Below are 22,147 nucleotides of genomic sequence, written 5' to 3' on the forward strand. Positions count from 1 at the left end.
TTTCATAAGTAACCCACATCTCCTGACAGACCTGGCGAAAAATATGAGAAGGCATTTAATTTCATATTTAAGTTTAGTAATTCGATATCCATCTCACTGATGCAAGGTAATACGACTATAATCATTCTTTCAATCAAGATCCATGATGGAAACTTAAGCATGAGTAATGCAGCAAATACATATTATTAGTCGGTCTTCATCTAAATTTCTTGACTAACATAATTCTTTTGAGTGTCTTGAGGAATCTACAACGTCATAGATGGTCTAGTGGCAATCTAGTGGCAATTTTAATTCCAACACTGGTGAAACTATATAACTAGGTAGATTCCAAGTAAGTATAATTTACACACATGATATCATTAGCTTGCTTGTCGCTACATCAGGATAGCTGTGAGATGCAAATAAATGACATCAAAGCATTAAACATCTAAAGATCCATTCTTTTGTAAACCGTGACACAACCACCCCGCCCTGCCCCCCGCCCCCAATCCGGGCTCAGGATTCTGTTTAATAAATGTAACATTAAGCACACACCAGTGAATTTTCTTTTCCTAGCTATTAGAGAAGGAATTACATGGTTCTCCTGTGAGGAGAATTCTTTAGCCTTTACCAGCTTAACAGCCAATTGAAGCTAAGAGTGCTGCTCGCGATTTCACTCCTCGCAAGTAAGTTGCCAACCTTTTTATTCCCTGTCCGATTGTGGGAAGAATTTCCGGGCATCAAATGGCTGGATTCTAGTACTTGAATCTTGCGGGCTAAAGTTGTTCACCATGTTCATGGGAGCAAATGCTGCATTTTACAAAATCAATTGAGACACCAAGTAAATAGAAAGAACATATGAATGATATACACACATTGATAGTTTGACAACGATGATGGCATTGTAATTTTTCATGATATTTCAAATATCTTGAGAAGAACTGCAAGCAATCTCAGAGGGCCATAATATCTAATGCACTAGCTTATACTATCATTTTTTTCCCTTAACATACTAGGTTCCTTCCATTGTAGCTGATGGAGGTCAAAGATTTAAAGCAGCGTGTTACTTGTCTCATGTTCACTATAAATCCGATCTACTCAGAGCTTTGAATCACGTCTAATCAACAAACTTGTCCAAACTCATAGATCAAAGTTCGCTTATTGTAGTACATAAAGAGGATACTAGTGAAAATAGTTATAAAGCAATTTATATAGCAAGTACAAGATACAGAAGAATGTTAATGTACTAGAGAAAAGAGATGTATTTTCTTTTCTACAGAAGATGTTATTATCCATCTTTGCCTCAAGAAAGAAAGTCAAGTTGCAGAGCTTAATTATTTGGAGCTGAATGAAGGCCCAGGTGATATTTGTCAGCAGCTTGAAAATCCTACTGGGATGCTTGAAAATAATATATGAAGATTCAATCAACAAACATATCCACACTGTCTAGGTAACATATCGACACTGTCCATATAGTAAACAATGACAATGATTGCGAAGACAAAAGTCACTTTAGTAAGCATATCAGAAGATTATTAACGATGACCCAATTTCATAAAGAATAAAGGCAAACCTGTATTGCTATATGAAATTGGATTGAGAATGTAAAAAGTACAATAAAAATCTACATGATTTATTACTTATTAGATCGCTGTGTAAAGTATAGTATTGACTGATGTTGTGAAAAGCACTAGTGTTACGCAGAAAAACACCTATGTGATCTAACAATAAAAAATATTAAAATATTATGAATGATATAAAATATATATCATATTAAAATTTGATAATAAACTAATATATGTGTTAATATACTAAACAGTGTATAGTTGACCAACTTATATGCACACAAATAGTGAATAACATAACCAAACATCATATTTGAAAACTCACGTTGAGTAAGAGAAGAAATTTTGGGCATAGTTAGAGACTTAATAGGTTTTTCTTCCTCTACAAAACAATGTTGCAATGGGGCCCATTAGTATAAAAGGTCGCTGCTGAACACATTAAGGCACATAGCCCACCTACAAGGCCACGAAATACCAATTAGGGGGTCCAACCTACCTATGGCATCCAAATCCTGTCTAGGCACCTCGTTCGCCTTTTGTGGCTATATATAGGCTATATGGGGCAACCTATAGTAGGGGTGGCAATTGAGCCAGATAGAGTTAGATTTGTGCTAGGTCGGCTTGGGACGAATTCCAGCCAACACGAAAACAACTTATTTATCAAATGTGTTGGAATAGTAATTACAAACATAACCCATTTATTAAAAAAAGTTACATAGGTCACTCATATAATCAGTTTAATAAATGGGTTAAACTGCTTTCATGTGTTATTCAGATTTACCTAGCTTATTAGGGTTATTCAGATTATAAATAGGTTAATTCAGCTATAAAATCGCGTGATAAACGTAACCTAGCTTCATGCATTTCATACTTGAGGATATGGACCAACAAATACTAGGCACAATCTAGCGATTAAAAAAAATTGTAAGTGTAAAAGTATAATCAATTATCAATCCGATATAATTGGAAGGAATTTTTTTGAAAATCAGCCATGAAAAAATGCAGTAAATTTGGATGACTATCTAGCAGATCTTCATTGAGTAATTTATGCATTCCCGTAATATAGAGATTCGGCTTGTAGATTGAAATTGTTATGGTAAAAATGATGAGTTTTTGCCCAAAATGATTTTGCTTCTCTAACTAAATACCAAGTGGTTGAGTTTTTTTAACTATTACCTAGAGATGTGAGCTTTCTCCACCTCATTCTAGCTTGCCTAGTCACCTATCATGCCACCATCTCCTCCCCCCTCCCCCCTCTCTCTCAATTGACTCCTTATCCTCACCTCCCTCACCCACAGTGAGTCAACCACAACCTTGCCGGCATGCCGACCCTTGAGAGGTGGTCAAGGTCATCTCTCCTTGAAGCACTATCAAGTATCAAGAGGTTGTGCAAGGGTTTTGGGAGGGATTCAAGGACCATGACCACCTCTCATGTTTGGGCCACTTAACAATAGTGGTCAAAACTGACCAATACGTGTGGTAGTTATTAAGGATAAGGAGACAATAGGGAGAGGGTAAGGGAAGGAAATGGTGACATGGCAGATGAATAGGCAAGCTAGAATGAGGTGGCAAAAAACTCACCTATCTAATTAGATACTTCAAAAACATACCCATTTAGGTATTTAATCTGGGAATAAAAACCACTATTACCAAAAACTTGTTTGTAAACCTATAAAAGTATAAACCATGGGAAAGAGCAACTTTTAGCAGAGACCAAGAAAAAGAGGTAAACAATGCACTGCTTGTTCACTCTGAGCTAACAGAATAGGCCTATAAATTTATGAGATAATCCAATGGAAGAAAAGTTCTAGATAATAGGAACTTTGAAGTTCCTACAATCTCAAGCCACTGAAAAGTACCATTCTGAATGATGAGATGCCTTTCATCCACCTTTAGTATATAATTTAAAATATTACAAAAATAGTGATACAAATGTTATGGACCAATCCCGGAATAGGCTTGAGATCAGTGCAGTTTGGGTTAGTTTTGGTGGATTTAGGTTTCTGGTGGGGCTCAATGGTTTGGACTTGGGTAATGAAGCTAGGACAAATATGGGACATGGTAAGAGGGTCCTAAACAAGAGATGGTGGCTGGGTTTGGTGGAGGGGAGGTTAGAGGTGATGATTAGGATTCGAGTATCTAGGACGAGTTCTAGATTAGTGATGGAGACTGGCATTTAATGGAGTCCAAAACGTGATGAGGGTTATGGTAGGTGGTTCAGAGGATAGGGATGAAGGTCTACGGTGAGTGAGTGGTGGTGGAAGAGAGAAAAAGGACCAGCGATGGAGATAGTGGCAGCGGTGGAGATGAGTGGCTTTGGCTAGTGGCAGATTCTAGGCCGGACATTTGAGTGATATTCCGGACGATCTACTCGTTGAAACCTCGTGAAATTTGGACATTTTGTAGCTTTGAAAGAGAGCTTTCTAATGCAATCCAATATCTCGAGATTGGATGGCTACATCAGGAGATTATCTCAGGTCAGTGGTCGGAGGTCGGGAAGCATGAGATAGATGGGCTGACGGGAACATAGTGAAATTGGTCAAAACATGGATAACATCAGGTAGTGGCTAAACATGATAAAGTAAGAGAGAAGAAGAGGGAGAAGGTGGACATTAGGCTCATAGCTTGAGTCACTTATCTAGTTACTTGTTTAATTCAACACTAGGTTTATTTTTAAGGCAAGAAGTTCAATTCATTTCATTTCATACTTCATTACGATGCACACCATAATGTTCTATAGGTGGCTACCCAAACTATTTTGATCCTTTGGCTACCCCATGAGTGAAATACTAAGCAACAAATAAAAAGGGACATACTCTTGGGTTGAATACAAGCAATGAGAGCTAAATCCCAAGAGATGCAAGCAATAAAGATGAGGCTTCTCTGGCTAACCCAAAGAGAGACTCTTGATTATCCCAAAGCAACTAGAATTTTAAGAGCTAAAAATAATAATGAGGCGACATAGCTTGACCCAAGTTGTATCACCATAATTAAACCAAACTGATTATTACAAACTAAAATTAAACTAGACTTAGTGCTGAGTTAAACAACTTACTGGATAAGTGACTTAAGCCATGAGCCTAATGTCCATGAGGTGGTTTGGTCTTAACCCGGATCACATCATTCTACTATATTTCTACTCACTTTGTCTTCAAAGTGATAGGTCGGGGAAACGCTATATCATGTCCGACTCAAGCTCCCAAGTCACTTGGTCTGCGGTTGTTCATGGCGATTTTCAAACCTTCCATTAATTCTAAAAAACTTCCTCTAACATTCGAGCTAAGTCCAAGAGCACATGACTTGCAGAAAAGGCTAGGGCTCGACCTAGTATAGCTCTATATGACCTATTGGTTGGTGTTGGATCATTCGGTCCAAAGCGAGGACTAGCCCCACTTACAATCCATAGTAGACTTGGGTTTGGTCTAAGCTTTGTGCGTGGGCGAACAGATTGGGACTCTGGCTCATCAAAGGTCGAAGGTGGTGCATCCAGACCAAGTAGTAGAATGGCTCGGGCAAAAAGGACCCTGGTGGCTCGGCTTGGGTCTAAGCTTGAGCAAGACACGGATGCTAGGAGAAACCCCGTTTGGGCTTTGTGGGTGTGCACGCAGGGTAGTTCAAACTAATTGGACCAGCAGCGCATTCAACGATTGCAAGGGCACTTTCATGATGAGGAAGTGGCCAACCAAGATAAGGAAGACCCTGGCAAGGGTTTGACCAAGACTCATCCCCATTGCAAACTTGGCAAAGGTCCAAATGCAAGAAAAGATCCGGCTGGTCGAGAAATGCATGTGCAGCCCTTGCTAGACTAGATGGTCTAGAGGCTTGCCTAAATCTTTGAGAAACACATCTGAGGTGAGTGCATGGTCAATCTAGATAAGGGATGACCCGAAAAGGATCCAACGAAGCCCCGACTTTGGTCCCAAGCTAACCAAATCCCGGCTGTAAAAGGAAAATTGGCTCGGTAGGTTCACTCAACTCTAGCTTGAATTTAGGTGGATCGGGTGGAACCATCTCTGCTGTTTCCTTAGTGGCTTGATTCTCTTTCTTCTTGAACTTGAGTTTAACCATCTCTAGACCCCCCAATTGAGTTTCCCTATACTCTAAAAAAGAAAAAGAAAAAGAAAAAAAAAACTAAATTGTAAGGAGAAGCCAAGTCAAGTTGATGAAAGATTGACTTGGGCCACCATGATGTTGCGTCTACTATGGCCTCGGATGGACGATAGGTGTCCCCCGCCTCCAGTTCTGTCTTGATTTGTTGAGGAACAGCTAGGGACCTCTGGAATGGTTGTAAGGTGCCGGTTCAACCATATTAGCCCTTGGATCCTCCTCGTCGAAGTGATGCGCTACCGACGCACTAAATCAAGTGGGCGCAAATGGCACACCAGCTCATTTGGGGGCCCGTCACCATCACCATCACCCACGTTATTTCGTGTTTTCATCCTTGCTACAGTTCGAATCTGCGAAGGACGTAAATACGAAAATTGAAGATCAGGAAGTTACGGATCTAACCCAATTGGTTGCATAATTTTCTAACTACCGGAGAATATCTGACGAATATTTTTCCACGGTTGCACGAACTACTTTCTACAATAAATTCAGATCTTAAGAAATTGTTCGTAGCCGATCTTTTGGTACAAGAACCTATCAATTTGGTATTAGAGCTATCATTCTCTCTCAATTTTTTTTCATTTCTTCCACTCTCTCATTTTTTCTTCCCTTTTCTTCTTTTTCTTCTTCTTCTTCTTCTTCTTCACTACACTATGGTTTTTTTTTCTTTTGTTTAATTTTCTTCCACTCACTCTATTTTTAATCTCTTCTTCTTTTCAATTTTTATTACACCATAGTTTTTCTTTCTTTATTTTCTTATTTTTGGTAAAAAAAGTTCTAAATTTTTACAAGTTTTACTACATTTTTAAATAATATTTAGAATTTTACATAATTAAAAAGTCTGATTTGATCCAGGCAACCGATACGACCGATATGGCCGATGTGGTCGAAATGTATCGTTTTTCCAGAATGCCAATCCCGGTCCCGATCCCAATTTTTCAAACCTTGGTTTTCATATATATTTACTAGTTGTCTATAAATTTCAGTAATTATATCACAATTTCTTAACTTCTTATACATTTAGAAAATAAATATAGATATATTTGATATCTGATCTGTATATGTGGTTGTACTTAGCAAATATAGTAACTAAATTCACTATCCATTCATTATCAATATAATCTGGATAATCGTATATAGTATGCCAACTAGATAACAAATTAAAGGTAAAATAATACCACGTATGTAGTAAGCCTTTCAAATAACAACAAAATGGCAAAATAAAATAAGAAAAGCATAAAGATACAACCAACCTTTCTCCCTCATTCTTCTCTCCCGATCATATTCAAACTTGTCACGAATTTGATTAACCCTTTCCCATGTATCACCCTGAGGGTTTCCTCCAAAACCTTGGTCCTGCAACAACAATTTCTCATTACTCTATTAAACAATGTGTAAAATTAAAATTCATTCCTAAGAGAGACAAGTTACAAGAATTAGTAAGCTGTAATTACTCAGAGGCAGCCTCCTTTTTGAAGCAAAACCAGATCAGTTTAACTAGGGACCTAATCAAAGGTAATTGGTCAACCAATGAGAAAAGGAATTTTTCATTCTGATCCGACTTTTGTTATGCTGAATTATAGAATTCTCACAAAAGACTTGAACCCAAAAGAAATAGCAAAAGGCAAATAGACCCAATGAAAATAGATTCCACTCTTGGCAATGGGAATAAAGTAAGTCTCAGATAAATCTAATAAAGAATTATGCGCAATGCAACTAATAATCACTGCACAAGATGGCTTTATCAGGTTTGCCAGGGAACCTCAGATCAATATACAAATACTTGTACTTCAAACATCAGCAAAAAAATTGCCTTTATATGGAGCACTTTCAACTTTCTAGTACTCCCTAGTCCTGAATACATTAGACCAATGTTGTAAGAAGGATTATTTTCTGCCACAAAATAAGTGGACAACCTTACATTTCAGTCTCTATGCAGGCCCCATCATACAAGCCACTTCAGCCATATGGACCTAGGAAAGAGAGAGAGAGAGTCACTGTGATTGGCAGGACAGCTTGAAGAGTGAAGACGGGTCATGTTTATTTGCCTTCTTTTGGCAGAACGAATTGATTGTGAGAGGGGAGCTTTCTCCCCCTCTAAAGACTACAGAACTGTCTCTTGTTCCCCATCATGTTGGGGCACACCATGTCAATGACATGAGAGTGTACAACAAGTGTTGGTTATGATACCTACCATAACATACAATTCTTACACACTGAGCATAAGTATTGCAAATTAACTTAAAAGATATTCAGAAAAGGTGAACAATAGATGTTTAGCAGAATCCAGAAGTGTCCAAGTGTAACCCTATGCACTGCTGCATAATAGTAGGAAACCAAAAATGCAACATCAGCAAGAAGCGACAAGTGACAACACATTTGCCAACTGAATGTATAGCTTGATATGTTATATGATGACTTCTTAGTATACTGAATCCTAGCATCAGAGAGAATCTAATAGAGCATTTTCTTGCTATCTTTTCTATTGCTGCTTAATTTCCTTAAATCATACCATATCATACAGTGACCCAGATACAGCATACTCTTTTGTCAGGATTTATCTTTCCTGCTTTGTTTAGGTTTACAGGTCATGACAAAATTGCCATTGTTTCATTTGCTGGCTGAAACACCAGCAACTCCCTTTCTTCTACATTCTCATGCATCCCTGATTCAAAAGACAACAACCGTACTAGTTTCCAAAGTTTTGGTTAAATAAAGATAGAGTTATGTCGAAAAGGACTGCAACTGCTAAAAGTTGATCTATCGTATCAAATGAAAATATAGGCATTCATTAAAAGAAACAAGGTCGTGATTTGATCTCACAAAATGCTAACCCTACCAGGTCTTTTATTAACTCTATTTTACTTTAGAAGTAAAACAGGTAAGCATTTAAAATCAAAAATATTCCAAGCTGGTACTAACCAATTATGCACTATCATGCCGTAAAATGTCCAAGATTTAGGCCTATCAACTAAGAATGGCAAAAATTGACACAATAACCGGACCTTTAAATGTGTTTGGGTTTAGCGACTTTAGTCTAATCGAGTTCCACTTATAAATGGATCAACTTGCCTAACCCGATTACTAATATGATCGGGTTTAGGTTTAAGTCATTGACTCGTTTGACCTGACATGACCCATTTAATAATCGGGTTAGCTAGGTCAAGTCAACCCGTTAACCTAAGTAACCCATTTTATATATATATAACTTATGTCCTATCCAAGACCAAGATCCTAAACACTAAATTCTAACTCTTCCCTTCGAGATAGTGAGGCGAAGAGGCTCCCAAGTTCCTCTACAGAGATAGTGAACCGGCAACTCAGCATAAACCCAAAGTAACATATTCCATTTTCTTTCTTCATGCATGTACACTTTCTTCCACTGCCCCAAACCCCTCCTTCAACCAAACTTAATTCCACCACATTTCATTTGATATCTTCCTCCTAACCTGCCCTTTTCCTCATTTGCTCAATCTTAAGGTGGAGAACCAAATCAAAGCTCTACAGAGCCAACCGATCACAACAAGGTAATCCTAAAATGGACTCTGCTTCTCTCCCTTATCTTAAATCATCTAGGTTTACGATAGTGTTATGCTTTTAATGACATCAGACCGAGTAACTTTCAAACTAGAGATGGTGGATTAAAAGAAGTTTGAGTTTGGGTTTAGAGTGATAGGTTAAAAGAGGTTCTTTTTTTTTCTTTTTATTAATAAGATTGGAGATAGGTTCTTGTTCTAGCATCTAGCCATTAAAAAGCAGGGTGGAAAGGTTTCCTGGATGTTGGCATTTCTCTTTTGGGTAGTTGGTCCTTGATGAAGACGATTGTGGGTACTTCGCACTTCTGATCGCAGTAGAAACCCATGTTAAATTTCTGGTCTTGATGAAGATGATAGTGGTTAGTTTGAGGCACTAGTATAATGGGCTGGGATGATTGCCAAATTTCTACCTTTTTAATTTGTGCAAGTGTTGTAGATTGCTGTAGGTAAGTAGGTGGCAATGAAGGTGCGAAAATTTAAGGCAACTTCCTGCCCACTCATTTAAGGCAACTTCCAGTCTTCTGCCCACTCGTCATGTTTAGTCGAACTTGGAGTCACAAACATTGTAGAAACATCATAGTACCAGAACAATCTTCAAGTGCTTATTCTAAAGCTTCAGATTGCGGTCAATTACCATCTAAGACAAATGCAAGCGAGGAAATCGATATTTGTGGCCATTCTTCTACTGAAGAGATTAAACTGGATGCTTTGGACCTTGGTTGAATGATCAACTACCCCAAATGTTCAGGTGCACAGCCATGTTGCAGATCCCTGAATGTTCATTTAGTAGATTATATATATTATCTTGTGAAAATGTCTTACTATTATAAATGAGTAATCGTGTTATTGAGTCGTGTTATTGAGTCATGTTATCAGGTTAAAAATGTAGGATGGATTAACATATTATAGTGTTATATATGATAAATGGGTTAATCTGGTTGTGTCAGATCATCTGTTTAATACCTGCATCGTGTTTGTGTTTAGAAAGTTTAACCCGTTTAATAAACAGTTCGTGCTCGTGTTAGCATTATCCTAACCCGATAAACCCGGGTAACTCGGCTTGATTGTCACCCCTACTATCCGCCATCAAATTAGTGCTTCATCAGTAAGTACTCTATATAAGTCAACTACCAAAGAATATCAACCAAAGGGATATATGTTTATTATCGTCACTCTTTAAAACCAATAGATTTCGTAGCTTCTATTGAGGAAAAGAATAATCATTTTATCCCTAGAAGATGATGAAAGTATCTGTTCATCCTTGATCTCTCCACAAGTGGTTTTTTCTAGATATTAAGTGATCAAGAGTAGATTTTCTTTTGATAATTGACATCATTATATCAATCCTGCGTTAAAAGGAAACTGCACACAAGGCCCCATGAAAATAAGTAATACCATAGTTGTTCTGGTAGAGTCTGATTCTGTAGCATAGAAATATCAGACTTCCTCATCTATCTTTGACTAGATTGAAACAGCCCATGAATGACCATTTTATGATTTATATAATTTCACTCAAACTTCCTTAAACACACAATATGAATATGCAACTCATATCTTAAAAGGAATGGAATTGAGATCATAAACCAATAAAAGTACCTTATTCATCTCAGAACGTGATTGCCTCCTCCTGCAGGAAAAAAGAAATACTTAGAAAGTTAGAATGTCATTACCAAAGCCCTAATATCAAATATTTAAAGAAATGCTAAATAATAGTAATGCAATATGTAAATTGTTGAAATTACTTTTGCAAAAGATGTAAATTTCAAAACAACTACAGTAAAACCCCACTGTAGAGCTCATGGAAAATACACAAGCTCCTCTAATTTTTCAGCCACTAACTAGAAAGACAGAGAAGAGAAATTCAAAAACTGTGCATAACTTTACATCACTTCATTAAACAGTGAGAACTTATTCCAACTTGTCCGTTCTAGTAGTGCATATTTACAGAATAAAAATATAAAATTTAAGCAGGCCAAGTAAGCTTAAGTAGAATTATTGGAGTATCATGACAACCTTATGAAAAGAAAGTAATCTCATTAGCCAATTCAATAATTTTATTACCTGTATGGCGAGAAATCCAATTCGTCATCCTCAGCAGATTCATAGTTTGCATGATCTTGGGCAATTTTTTTTGAATAGCCTTCATCCCAATACAACCTCTCCCAGTTCTCCCTAAGTTCTTGATATAGTTCCATGTACCTTTTACTCCAAGGCTCATGCTCCTGTCAGTTCATGAGCTTAGACTCATAATAATTAAACCAAATGAGCTAATGTTTGGCATCGAGTTGCTTGCTATTCAGACAACAACTAATTGAAAAAAGAACAAAAATGAGAAGAGTGACCAAACTTCTCGAGAAACCCTTCAAATAGAAAAGATGTCATCTGAGGGCAATTAAATATGCACACATAATATCAAATTTCTCAATAAATCATTTAAATTTTCGATTCAGTAAAATGTGAACAAAGCTTGAGCATCTCTCGTCACGGCACAAAAAAAGGGCGTCATCTTTGACCAAAAGGCAGTACGAAACCAAACATTAGAGATTAAAGAAGGTTCTCGATTACCGAATCTTTAAGGACGAGGCGGGTGCGGCGCATGAACTGCTCCCGCATCTGCTTGCGGCGCTTGTTGGGGAGGTTATCCCGCGGGATCACGAACCGCTCGCGGTGGGGAACTCCTTCTCCGACCTCGTGCATCTCGCCGTCCACCGCCCACCACTCCGACTTTGCCAACGATGGCGGCGGCGTCGGGGCGCCGCGGCGGCCCCTCGGCAGCGGGGGCCCCAACCGCGCCCATCGCTGATGAAAGTGGAAATAGAGGGAAGGGAACGGCTGCTGCCGCCTAAGGATGGAGCGTAGCATGGAGCAAAACTCCGCCAGGTTGCCTGTTGGTGGAGCAATATGTATGTTTGGGTTAAATACATTTGAGTCTTTTGCATAAAAAATCCACCTGGATTTTGCACCGGAAAGCTTTTTCCCTATTTCTCTTTCAATTTTATCATTTTAATATAAGAGAGATTATTATTATTATTATTATTATTATTATTATTATTATTATTGTTGTTGTTGTTGTTGTTGGTGCTGTTGTTGCTGCTCCTGCTCGACTTCTTTTTGTTATACTTTTACTTTTATTTTATACTCTATAACCGCTCTTTAATTAATAAAATAAAAAATTAATTGAAGATAATATTAAATAATTAGAATTAGTTAAGCTATAATCTATCTTCCAAAAAGGGCGAATTGCTCAATTTGAATTGCTTGATTTTCTCTAAATCTCTATTGCAAAAATGTTGCAATATCTAGTTATGAATACGAAGAACTATTAAGTTATTCTATATAAAATAACCATGGTTATTTTCAAGTTAAGTTATTTACTATAAAAAGATAATAATACTATTAACTAGGAGAAATACTTGAAAACAAGAATGAAGATATTTTTGTCTTTCTATATTTAAATTATTCAAATTTTAATAGTAGTTTATCCAAGTAGTATTCACACAAAAGATAAGAATTTTAAAAGGTATATATACAAAATATCAGTATTTTGAGAGATATATATGTAAATATGAACTTCAAATAAAAAAACTTTTTAAGAGTATTATGCACAAAAACTAATTTAAAAACAATAGATATGTTATAAACTAAATATTTTTAAAATTTTAGGACTAAAATACCATTAGGAAATATAATAGAATAATTAAATATTAAGGATAATTTTGTAATTTTATAAAAATAGTTGACTCATTTAGTTCATTAGAAACTAGTTGGGTTGCACGGTTCACTGATTCAACCATCGAGTTAGTTGGTGTTTATCAAGTTGATTGCTTATCCAGTCTAATAACAAAACCGAACCGATCTAGTAGTTAGTTCACCGGTTCACCTATTCGACCACCCGGTCTAGTTAGAATCTGATAAATATGAAAAAAAAATACTCTTAGCCAAGTTATACTTACCCAACTTATATTAAGTCAACCTAACTAAAGCCCAACTCAACTTACTCAACCTATGCTAAGAGCATTTTAGTCATTTTAGAAATAAAATATCTCTAAGTAATGGAATATTTTTATGGTGTTAATTTAAATCTAATCTAGAGTGTATACGTTACTTTCATTAAAAGGTTGGATGTTATATGCAAATTTTTCTAGATTTAAATCTGTAGTTTCTAAGAGAGGAGAGAATCCAAGTGGACAAGAGCATATAAATTGTAATGCTAGTAAATTATGACGTCTTATTCACATATTTAACACAAATCATTTGGGTGATTTTCCTTTTTTACATATTTACCTATTTTAATTACCAAAATTTATTCAATATTTTTAAAATATCAAAATTACCCTTCCACTATAAAATAGAATATCTATATTATATAGCAAGTAATGTATATCATATAGCTAACACTTGCATATAGTGAACAATGTATATCATATAGATAACACTCGTATATAGTGAGCAATGTATATTATATAGCTAAGCCTTGTATATAGCGAGCAATATATATATATACACACACACACACACACACACATATATATATATATATATATATATATATATATGGCTAACTCTTGCATTATCAATGTATATATCATATAGCTAACCCTCATATATAGCGAGCAATATGTATCATATAAAATAACCCTCGCATATAGCAAGCAATGTATACATTTCATATAGCTAACCCTCGCATATAGTGAGCAATGTTTATTATATAGCTAGCCCTCGCATATAGCGAGCAATGTATTTAACATATATATGGCTCATGTATCCCCATATTTTCCATCAACCATTTTGCTATACTACTATCATAATTTTTTCTAAATAATAGATCACATGTATTTATCCAACATTATAATAAGTCATGCATATCAGAAATTTAGGTGATAAAAAGATCTTTAAAAAAATAATGCAATGGAGTTGAGTGGGGAAGTAGAGTGTGGAAGAATGAAGAGGCTAATGAAAATGGGAAAAAGAGAGGTGTCAGCGCTCTCGATAGGAGCACTGCTACTAGAATAGTCTGATTTCCATATCTTTGGGGTGCTCTTCACACATCATTTCTAGTGGCTACCCCATTTTATGTGACTTGCTCTCCAAGTAAATCTAGACTAAACTCACAACTCAACTAGACCAACCCACCAAGTGAGTTTATGACTTGACTAGACCAACCTTGACTTGACTAGACCAACCAGCTCTAGGCTAGTTCACAACAATCCATCACGCTTCCACCACCTTTTCCTAAAGATGTAAAACCAAGGAAGTACTCCACTATCTCAGACTCAAGCTCCCATAAGGAATCATGGGAGTGTTGGCATAACCAGTCCACCAAAATCTCTATCTGTAGTGTCCCATCTCTATGTTGTCACCTCCTGGCCAAAATCCTAATGGGTTCCATTGGATCTGGCTCCTCTACCAAATTAGGTATGTCCACGTCTATAACACCCATGACAAAAAAAAAAGAAATTTACCTAGTCCTCCTCTCCCCCATCTCTCGTAGGCAGTTGTGAGAGGTGGGAGAGATGCCGAAGTGGAGCTAGACTCCACTCTGCCTTCACTCTTCCCCTCGTCTCTATATATATTTCCACCCCCCTCGTGCTTTCTTCTTCCGTTGTCTATCTCTCTCACTCTTCCACCTCTTCCTCTCTTTTCTCTTTCTGAGCCGCCAAAGATCTTGTCGCGGATAGTGGATCACTAGAGCGTCGACGGCTAATCAAAACCCCCTCACCTCAATCCTCGGGTCAGCCTCCTTCTCCCCTTTAAATTAATTTGAATATTGCTTAGTAAATCATAGTTAATTATAGTATATCCATTTCTATCTTCGTCGGAGAAATTCGTTGGTTGGCGACTTCGAGTCGACTACCCACTAGTCTAGGAAGTTTTCTCACATCAGCCCCTTGTCGTGGGTACCCAATTTGGGTACCCATGGGCTGCGTGGGAGGCAATGCCATGTAGCCTCCCACCGTCAGGTTCCTTGGTCACTGGTGGTCACCACCGGCGGTGGTGGCCTCTCACATCAGTCTTGATTGACTCACCTCTTTATGTGGAAGAGGTGAGTACTCGAGATGAGGGCTTCGAGCCCATTTTCACTAAGTTAGGAAGCTCCATGGCCTCTGGCTATGGAGTTCCTCACTCCTCACCGTCGACCACACTAGTCGATGGTTTAACATCGGCTTCACCCTAGTTGACCCCGTTGACTTTGGAGAGTCGGTGGAGCTTTGCTACCGACGACGGTGATCACCGGCAGCAACAGCTCCATCTCCATCTCTCTTTCTCAGTCTTCTTTTCTAATGGAAGACAGAGCTGGGTGGGGATTGGATCAAACCCCCACCAGCTTGTGTTAGCTACCGGTTGGGCTGTAGCCCAAGCCCGTAGCCAGTAGTGGACTGGGCTCATGCATGTGCACTTGATCTCTATGGGCTATGGGGTGGGCCACAGCCCACGCCTGTAGCTAGTGGTGGATTGGGCTCAGGCCAGTCCACCCAAATTTATTTTGGTGGTTGTAGTGGTGGACTGGACTCGTAAGCCTAGCCAACCCAATCTCTAGGTAGGCTATAGGGTGGGCCGTGGCCCACACCTGTAGCCATCCTATTATTTGGCCTAGTGGGCTATGGGTAAGCCCATAGACCACTTCCTCAACAATGATGCTGGTTGGGCCTTGAGCCCAACCCAACCTGTGAATCATAAGTTAGCCCTTAGTCTTTTAATATTTTGATAAATTTATGTCAGCTACCTTTCTAGATTTTTCTCAATCATGTTATTAACATAATTTAGGATAATACATAATTAAATTAGGCATTTGAATTTTACCATAAATGACCATTTTTAATTAATACAAAATAATATATTAATAGGGAAGAATAAATGCAAGACCAAGTCACCTACTTGGACCTAGAAAATCAAACTTAATTTATGCAATAAGTTAGTTAATTCTATAAGTTTATAATTCTTATATTATGTTTTATTTTATAAATTATTAGACCCATTACTATGCATTCAGGAGGAGCCGACTGTTTAGGAGAGTGAGATAGATTCTAGGGATATTTCAGACGAGTTAGATCCTATATTAGTCTTCGAATAATATTATTGTTATGGTGATCATTACATATGTCATTTCTTACTTGCATTAATTACTATTTATCGCTTATGTATGATAGACCCCATGCCTAGTAAAATACATGTTACTTTGATGATCATAATATAATAAACAATAGAAGTCATGGCACCACATGCAAGTATCATTGTTAGTCTAGTCCAACTAGCCAGTGCCCCTCTTACTCACTTAACCCGGGGTTAAGGGTAGAGTGTGTTATATTGTATTATATTAGCGGTCTACACCTGAGATCGTTAACTAGTGGAGCATTCAAGTGATTACACTGCCATATTTGAAGACTAGCCTAGGATGATACTAGTAAGATGTTTGAGAGATAGAGTTATAGCTCTGCGGTATCCAAGGACGCAGTGTCAGGGCGTTTATTAAGCTGTGAGCTCTTTCCCGCTGTATGCGATGATTCTGCTCTATGCGATGATTCTGCTTTATGCAATGATTTACTAGAGCGGTGATGATATTGGTGATGATGGGCTTACGACTGGGGTCCTTAGTCTGATGATCATAGACAATCGATCATATGTAGCGTCGCCAGGCATGTATGGGTAATAATACCGCTAAATGACTAGCCTCCCTCATTACTATGTTGCTTTGTGAAATAAGACATTATTAACTCAGTTGCAATGTGGATTCTGATATATTGAGTTATGATGATAAAAGTTTATTGAAAATGGCATTATACACATTTACCTTGATATGTTGATAATTATGGCTATGCATTTCTATTTATCATGCAATATAAAATTCATAGATTACTATTAGATTATATTTGTTGGGCCCTGCGCTCATCGCCATTTTGGTGGAAATATTTCAAAGCTAATTATGGAGGACGCGGATATCGAGGAATAGCAGATTTATTTTCTTTATTAATATTGTTTATTCTGTTATTCCTAGTTGGACTTTAGCCCCTAAGAGGGTTAGTATGCTTTAAATTTATGTATGGACATGTATTTCTAGAGGCTTGTTGAGGCATGTGATAATTATAACTTTAAGTTATTTGCTTGAATTATTATGGTATTTCTAGACTTAGCTTAAATACTTTGTGAGATTATTACACTAACAGGTTATGTAAGAGTCACATGGATCTCTCCACGTGAGGAACACATGATTTTTTGAAAGTGGGTGTTTCAACATCCATGATTTAGTCCGCCTCGACTCGAGCCTTTAGGAATGGATATGGAACATTAGATGGACCTAGTCACTCAGTCACTCGAAATGGCCCAAAGTACTAGTCCACTAGTTTTTGGTTGCTCACCGATCTCAGAGTCACTTTTTGATACGGTTGAACACGTGCGAACACTAATCACCAATCTTGAACTCTTGCTTGCGATTATAGATATGCTTCATGCGGTTTTGCATCTCTGCCATGTGAGTCCTCAGCCTCCTTAGGGTGGCATTTCTATCTATCCATGCTGTAGATGCCATGGGATATATCTCAGCAAAGTCGATGGTGGCCACCATACATTGCCTCAAAGGGGGTCATCTGGATACCATTCTGCCCAAGGTAGATAATCAAGCCATCTCTTGGGATGCTCTTCAATAAAGCAGCGAAGATACTGCTCGATGCCTCAGTTCACCACCTCAATTTGGCCATCATCCTATTGGTGGTAGACTGAATCAAGGTCTAACAATGTTCCCTACAGCTTGAAGTACTCCGTCCAAAAGTCGCTAATAAAGACATCACATATAAACACCTCCATTATGGTCTTCGTTGAGAATGATGTGTCAGGGTTGAAAAGTGGGCATACTTGCTCAGCCTATCTACCACCATAAATATGATAGAGTACCCTCACACTACTAGTAGCCCCTCGATGAAATCCATAAAGATATCCTCCCAATCTTGCTCTAGAATCGGTAAGGGTCGTAATAATCCTACTGGTCTGAGGGAGTTAGTCTTTGCCTGCTAGCACACTGCCCTCACATATTCTATCACTACCTTTTTCATCCCGGCCTATGTACAGCTCCACGGAAGCCGTTTGTAAGTCCTCAATGTGCCCTTATGGTCAACATTTAGAGTGGAATGGAAGGGGTCCATGAGCTGAGTGTGCAACTCATCATCCATGGGCACCTAGATGTGCCCTCTGTCCAACAATAATCCATTACGACCCTCTAGCTCCGAGTGGCTTATAGGGCTTTTTGCTAGCTCCTGCATCAACCTCAATATCTTGGGGTCAATTGTACCTACTCTCAGGAGGTCCTTGAGCAATGGAAAAATGGCATAGATATAGTTGCCACCTCCGCTGGTGTGGGTTGTCGGGATAATGCATCTGTTGCCTTGTTCTTTGCCCCTTTCTTATACTATAGCTCATAATCATACCCTAGTAGTTTGATAACCCATCTCTGCTATGCAAAGAAATGTATATGCTAACTCATAAAATAGGGAAGGATACACTAATCTGTTCAAATCATGAACCGCCATCTAATCAGGTAGGGCCCCCATTTGGTTACAGCATGCAAAATGGCGAGCATTTCACATGCATAAGTTGATAGCTACTGTGACCTCCTAGATAAGGCCTTGCTAAGATAAGATATAGGCCTTCCCTTCTTCATAAGTACGACACTAATTCCCACACCGAAGGCATCACACTCAACCAAGAACTACTATGTGAAATCTAGTAATGCTAAGTCAACGGCGGTGGTCATGGCCACCTTTTGCTCATCGAAGGCCCAGTAGCCTCATTAGTCCACTTGAAGGCTTCCTTCCTCAGCAATGATGTGAGTGGGGCTGCTATCTTGCCGTATCCTGTCACGAACTAGTAGTAGTAGCCTGTCAAGCCAAGGAAGTTGCGTAGCTCTCAAACTGTCCTCAGTTGTGGCTAGCCGACCATGTAAGCAACCTTGCCTGGATCAACCACCACCCCCTTAGCTGAAATGATGTGACTAAGGTACTCTACCACACACTCTCCCTATAAGCACTTGCTACTTCACCTTCATAGAATGCTTGGCTAATAGGCTCAGCATGGCTCACAAGTCCTCCATGTGGTCCGACCAGGTCCTGCTATATGCAAGGATGTCATTAAAAAATACCAACACATACTGCTAGAGGATTGGGCAGAATATATCGTTCATCAGTTCCTATAATATCGATGGCACATTCGTTAACCTGAATGACATGACTCTGAATTCGTAGTCCTATCATGAGTCTAAAATACTATCTTATGCACATCCTTCGCTAAAACTTAGATCAGATGATAGCTAGCATAGAGGTCAAGCTTGCTAAAGTAGGATTCCCCAGTTAACTCATCCACCAACTCTTTAATAACCAGTATAGAGTATCGGTCATTGACGGTGATGGCGTTCATCGGCAAAGAATACGCGCTCCAGCTCAGTTAGATGATGACTTGCTTCAACATCTTGGTAACTAACCTCGAGATCTCCTCCTTCTACATGTGCGAGTATCGATAGAGCCGAATGTTGGTTTGCTCAGCCTTTAGCACGATCTCATTCTGTGGTCGACATGCTTGGCAAGGGGTAATCCCTTTGAGGCCTCAAACAGTCTAGAAAAAAAATTAGGGTGTAACATCCAAAAAAAAATTCATGCACATGCCCAACACATGAGCTGAGCTTAAGGGTGTGCACGTGCGAGGCACGTGCATTGCCTTCCCTCCCTCACCCTCTCTCTTTTCTTTCTTCTCTTTCTTTCCTTCTTTCTTTTTTCTTTCTTCTCCTCGCCAGCAGTCCGTCCCCCTCCATCTCCTTCCTGTTGTGCTAGAGCGCCACCAAAATTGCCAACCTCCTAGATCGAAGCATCGGGGCTCCCTCACCCTCTAGGTAAGTTTGATTTGCAATTCGTTCGTTAATTAGGATTTTCTTTGATTTTCTCCACCTCTCAATCTCGCCGTGATCCGACCGACCGACAGCTTCGTGCCCTGCTGTGTCGATCTGATGAGCTTCCCTTTTCGTTAGAATGCCTCTGGTGGCTTCCTTTTGTGCCCTCGTGGCCAAAGCCGTCGGGCGGCCCCTTGCCTTGGTCGACAGCCAAGGCGAGGTGAGTTCTCGCCGTTGGCCGCCTCTAGCAGCTCGGCTGGCTCCTGCTTGTTGAGGGGATATGTTGGTGGGTTTGGCTGGGTTGCTGATGGCTAGGTTAGCCGACAGCCCTCCACCCCCCACCGATTGGGTTCTTGCCATTGGTGGATGGTCCTCTTCTTCCCACCAGTCAAGTAGGCACACTGAACGCCTTCCTCCACCGATGGGGCATTGGCCAATGTGTTGGCCTTGGCTACCGATGGTGGTGGCCTCTAGTAGCCACCCTTTCTCCCTTCTTTCGGTCGAGGTGAGGAAGGAGGGAGGGGGTGCCTCAAGCTCAGGCTAGATGCAGCCAGCCAAAGCGTCGGGTCAGGTTATGTGCGATCCAACTCGAGGCCTGCGTGCCGAGTTGTGCTCTAGGTTGGGCTGGGTGCAGCCCAGCTCGAGGCTCGCATTTCAGGCTGGGTTGGGTGCGACCCAACCCAAGGCCTGCATGCCGAGCTAGGATAGGAGTGGCCTAACCTATGGGCCGTGCTGGGTTAGGTGCAACCCAACCCAAGTTTGCGTGTGGTTGGGCTATATGTAGACTAGCCCAGTTTTATGTTGGGTTTGGGCTGCAGGCAGCCCAACCGATGTGGTGGGTTTAGCCCACTAGTAGCCCAGCCTAAGCTATGTTGGGTTTGGGCTGCGACCCAACCCATGAACCTCTAGGCTTAGTTCCCTTGGGGGCTTTGGGCCCATTTTAGTGTGTTTGTGCTTGGCCTTGAGCTGGCCAAATCGATTAGTTGGTTAATAATCATTTTAATTTATGCTAGTCATCTTATTCTTTTATTCTTGTCAACCTAAGCTCTAATAATTAATCATTTTTAGTAGATAGTAGTGTTCGCTTTATTAAGTATCTTATAAATTAATTTTAATGAATTAGATCATGGCCTAAGAGTATCGTTATAAATAACACATAACAGAAGTTAACTCTAATTAGGATTTAGCATGGTCATGTATACTTGGTTAAATTAATTTTAATAGGTTGAGTTGATGATCTAGGTGTATTTATATTAATTGCTCCTACAAGAGAATTAATATAGATTTATGTAGAAAAAGTATATTAAGTAGATTATCTTAATTAGCAAAATGGATTTATTCAGTGTTGCCTATGTGACTTACCTAAATGATAATAATTAGTGGAACGAAAATTTGAGGTAATTTATTTTAAATTACTTTTAATCACGTGTTAGGCTCTAGTAAAGCTATGCTAGCTCAACCTAATTAATAAATATAAAAATTTGCAGATGGACCTACCCAAGCCTGTAGTGAACATCAATAAGATTATTTAACTAATTAGTGATAGGATTATTATGCTTATACTTTTTATTAACATTTTTTTATTGAGGTGGACTCCATACCCTATTAGAATGATCTCATGATGTAGTTGCAGCTAAAGTAAGTGAAACTTCTATAATCTAGGAGTAATATAGATAATGAAATATCGTACCTTATGAAATCATCACATTCATATCATGCATGTGCATATATTTTTTTTACCGTTATTATTGCACATTATGCATGGTAATTATATTTTGCGGTTCGGTAAGATTTCACATATCATGATGTCTATGCATATTTATTAGGCATGATCATGTGTTTAACACATAAAACATGATAATGATGGGTGCTACATTATGCTTGTTATGTTGTATAATATCATACCACTTGCACACATGCACGACCATAGAAAGGATGATTGCTATGTCTTTATAGTACCTGATACCTCCTAGCTAGAGTTAGAGGCAGGGGGATACTATTATAGTTATATATATATTAGGGCCCACGTCTGAGGTCTTAGTCTATTGATCACAGACAATTATGCAGCCGTATTATAGGGCGATGAGTGATTT

The 22,147-nt window shown here is 38.9% G+C and overlaps 1 protein-coding gene across 1 annotated transcript; it reads right to left on the reverse strand.

Moving 5' to 3' along the window:
* Positions 1 to 398: 398 nt before the first annotated feature.
* LOC140765753 (uncharacterized) lies at positions 399 to 12,092 on the reverse strand. Its single transcript, XM_073104979.1, has 5 exons — positions 11,753 to 12,092; positions 11,249 to 11,409; positions 10,784 to 10,814; positions 6,905 to 7,007; positions 399 to 789 (listed from the first exon to the last, which is right to left on the reverse strand). Exons 1-5 carry the CDS (start codon positions 12,047 to 12,049, stop codon positions 683 to 685), a joined length of 699 nt encoding a protein of 232 aa, XP_072961080.1. The 5' UTR covers positions 12,050 to 12,092; the 3' UTR covers positions 399 to 682.
* Positions 12,093 to 22,147: the final 10,055 nt, after the last annotated feature.

Source organism: Typha angustifolia, chromosome 1 (genome assembly GCF_048772165.1).
Source record: "Typha angustifolia cultivar Huaian chromosome 1, ASM4877216v1, whole genome shotgun sequence".
In the NCBI taxonomy this organism is placed as follows: Eukaryota; Viridiplantae; Streptophyta; class Magnoliopsida; order Poales; family Typhaceae; genus Typha; species Typha angustifolia.